General features: G+C 45.9%; 1 protein-coding gene across 1 annotated transcript; it reads right to left on the bottom strand.

The window, feature by feature from the left end:
* Positions 1–852: 852 nt before the first annotated feature.
* Positions 853–1859, bottom strand: LOC100615379 (ubiquitin recognition factor in ER-associated degradation protein 1-like). The gene has a single exon (XM_054672060.2). The coding sequence runs from the start codon at positions 1837–1839 to the stop codon at positions 922–924; it is 918 nt and encodes a 305-aa protein (XP_054528035.2). The 5' UTR covers positions 1840–1859; the 3' UTR covers positions 853–921.
* Positions 1860–3339: the final 1480 nt, after the last annotated feature.

Here is a 3339-nt window from a genome sequence, read left to right on the forward strand (position 1 = left end):
TTTGTCTTTCAGTTGCTAGAAAAGATTGCATTATTCCCTCCATGTCTTGGTCCATTGTGAGAAGAAAGAATTTAAATGCTCAAGTTATTTTCCTTTTCTCTTTCTCTTGGTAACAGGTTAGTTCAGCTCTCAGTGTGGTTTTTTTTTTCTTTTTTTGAAGCTTGGATAATTTAATAAATTAAAATTGGGAGTGGAGGAGTAGGGCAGAAGGAAAAAGAGGAACATCTCTTTAGCATTTGTTCATTCTAACATTCACATGTTTGCTTCTCCATGGAATTGTTTTACTATGAGCAGGTTCAGTAAGGAGCCAATTATGTCCATGTGAAATGAGAATAAAAGTGCAAACTCATTGAGATCAGGTTCTTCTGAGGAGTGGTGCTTTTGAAAAAAATATGTAAAATAAAAATAGAAACACTCTTTGTCAAATACTTAAATTGCAGCCACAGTAGTGGGACAGCCACTACTTATAGAACACATGTCTATTTAAACCCTTTTTTTAGGCCAAAGACCGACACCTATGCAATTGACCTAGGAAAAGAAAGGATAAAGGAAGAAAGAGAAAGAACACTTCATGTTAGACAATTCAGTCACCTTCATTGGTTTTGACATAATTAGGGACTCAGAATTGCTCCTGCTGAGGCAATGGGAGCCCCACTCAAGCTGAAAGCATGAGGAGGTGAGGAGGCGGTTGCCTCCAGGTCCTCAGGGACAGCTCTTTGTCTTTCCCCAAATCAAGCATACAACTACAAAGTCCTGCTGCTCCACTTCCAAGTCAAACTTGATAATTCTTAGGTACCTCTAAAGAAATCTTGAGTAACAGGGTATTCTCTGATGAGGCTCCTCCCTTCAGTGCCAGTAACTAAAAGCCAAGATGTTGCAATTAATTCTTTTATTATTTTCCAATCAGCCAACAGTCCTCACTTAGGGCTTTCTTCCCTTTTTACTCAACGACTGTCCTTCTCCAGAGAAAGCGACGAATCTGCCTCCAGCTTCATCCTCTTCAAACTTTTTGACAAGGGGACATGCATTTCTGATGAAAGGTGTCTTACCAAGTTTAAATTCATAATTGGGAATTCCTCTTTTAATGTCTCCAGGCTTGATTGGGGAGGGGCTTTCTTTCTTTCCATCCAGTCTGTTGCCAGAGCCGGAGAAGGCGCGGAAGCCCAGCTCTCCAGCATAGCCACTGTGGTCGGCTTCACCTTCTGTCAACTCCTCGTGCTGGACTTGTCTTTCGGGTTCTTTGTAGCCCAGGGGAGCATCAAAGTCCACGTTCGTGTCACACTCAATGATGGACACTGCCTTGTCGGGTTTGGTTTCCATCACACGCAGTTCGAGTTCGTAGATCTTTTCATTACAGTTGATGGCAGTCACATTCCCGGTGGTCAGACAGGCAAAGTTCCTAAGTGCGTTTTCTAATACAGCTTTGGGGTTGGTGATGTCCAGGATGTCAGGGCTCTGAGGCTGGAATTTGGAGTAGGTGGCCACTTGAAGGTTGACACTCTCCACCTGGACCAGGCTGCCTTCTTCCAAGAGCAAGTTCTGCCTCATCCAGTGTGGGAGGTAGCAGATGCCCTCATCAGCCACAAACTCCAGCACGCCACAGTGCGTCATGCGGTCCAAATTCTTACTGGTCAGTTTGAACAGCATGGGATAGGTAATGTTAAGTTGGCTGAGTTGGTCCAGGGTTGAGGGCAGCATAATTATCTTCCCTCCTTTCTCCACATCTGACCTGTCATTAGGCCCTGCTAGCATGGACACAGAGAAGCAGCGGTACTGTGTGGAGAAGTGGTTTTGGAAGACCCTGGGAATTAGGTGGTTGAACATGTTGAAAGAGAACATGATGAACACCACCTCGCAGACACCGCTTCTCTCAGGGAATGCGACAAAGGCACCCTGCTGACCGCTGTCCTCGCTGCCGCCGCCACCCCAGTGTGTTGTTTTTAACCTTGACTTCTAAAAGATCAGAATGCAGATCTCCTTAAGCATAAAATTCATCAAAAAGTGTACTCTCTCTCTATATATATATTTTGAGACAGAGTCTTGCTATGCCACCCAGGCTAGAATGCAGTGGTGTGAACATGGCTTACTGCAGCCTCAAACCCCTGGGCTGAAGTGATTCTCCTACCTCAGCCTTCCAAGTAGCTGGAACTACAGGCACGTGCCACCACACCCAGCTTATTAAATTTTTTTTTTTTTTGTAGAGACAGGGTCTTGGTATGTGCCCAGGCTGGTATGAAACTCCTGGGCTCAAGTGAGCCTCCTGCCTTGGCCTCCCAAAGTGCTGGGACTACCGGTGTGAGCCACCACACTTGGCCAGAGTGCCCATTCTTAGCAAACTCCAAAATGTTTGTTCTGGGGTCTCAGGCAATGCCTTGCCATTTCTGGTGCCTGCCTCTCCCACACTGCAGCCTGGGAATTGCTGTGGTTGGTGAGGTGGTGCAGTCCCTTGTGTGTGCCCATCCCCTACATGGGAAGCACGCTGGTGGGTGCAGGCTTTCAGGCTCTAACCAGAGTCTAGAATTTGGCCCGTGAGCCTTTTGACCAGAGGCTTGTTAACAGACAAGCAATTCCTTTCAACACTGGAATCTTTTCTGGATAGGAAAAGAAAGCTCATTGTCAACATGCCCGGTGTACTCAGAGTCTCTCCCTGGACCACACAAAGGCCATGAATCCCCTGGATAAACAGATTATCAATGTAAATACCTTTTCTCTCACCAATTCACAGACATTTATTGAAGACCTGCTATCTGCTGGGCATTAGGAAGACACACTTCTGGAGTGTTATTCATGCCCTTGAGGAACTCAAGGTCTAGTGTGGGAACAAACGTGTAACCCAGCAAGTTTGTGCAGACCGATAAAGACACAGCATGAACAGCGATGAGGAAAGGCAGCCCTCGGGTAGAAGTTCAGAGAATCTGCTTGGCCAAAGTGGGGTGGAGGCGCCGCCCAGGTAGAGGGCACAGAGGCCTGCACTTGGGCGTGGAGGTGGAAAGGACAGTGCTTGTTCTGGAAATGCAGTTTATGGTTAAGGAAAATGTTGCAGAATGTGTGTCCAGAACCCCCAGAGCCCTGGATCTCTCAATGAGAGGCTCTCCCCAGGAGAGGCTGGCTGGGGTAAAACTGACAGGATGAGTGATTCACGTTGCCCATTTCACTTTCATTCTAAGACATTCATACTTAGCGTGGAATGCTAGGTGAAGCCATTTTTACTGTTAACTATACATTAAAAAAAATTTTAGTGCCTATGCATGTAATTGAATTAGTGAAAATTAAGTGAAAGAATGATGCCACCCCAATGGAGAGATCTTTTTCAAATACCCAAAGAACACCTTCAAAGTA

Source organism: Pan troglodytes, chromosome 17 (genome assembly GCF_028858775.2).
Source record: "Pan troglodytes isolate AG18354 chromosome 17, NHGRI_mPanTro3-v2.0_pri, whole genome shotgun sequence".
Lineage (NCBI taxonomy): Eukaryota > Metazoa > Chordata > Mammalia > Primates > Hominidae > Pan > Pan troglodytes.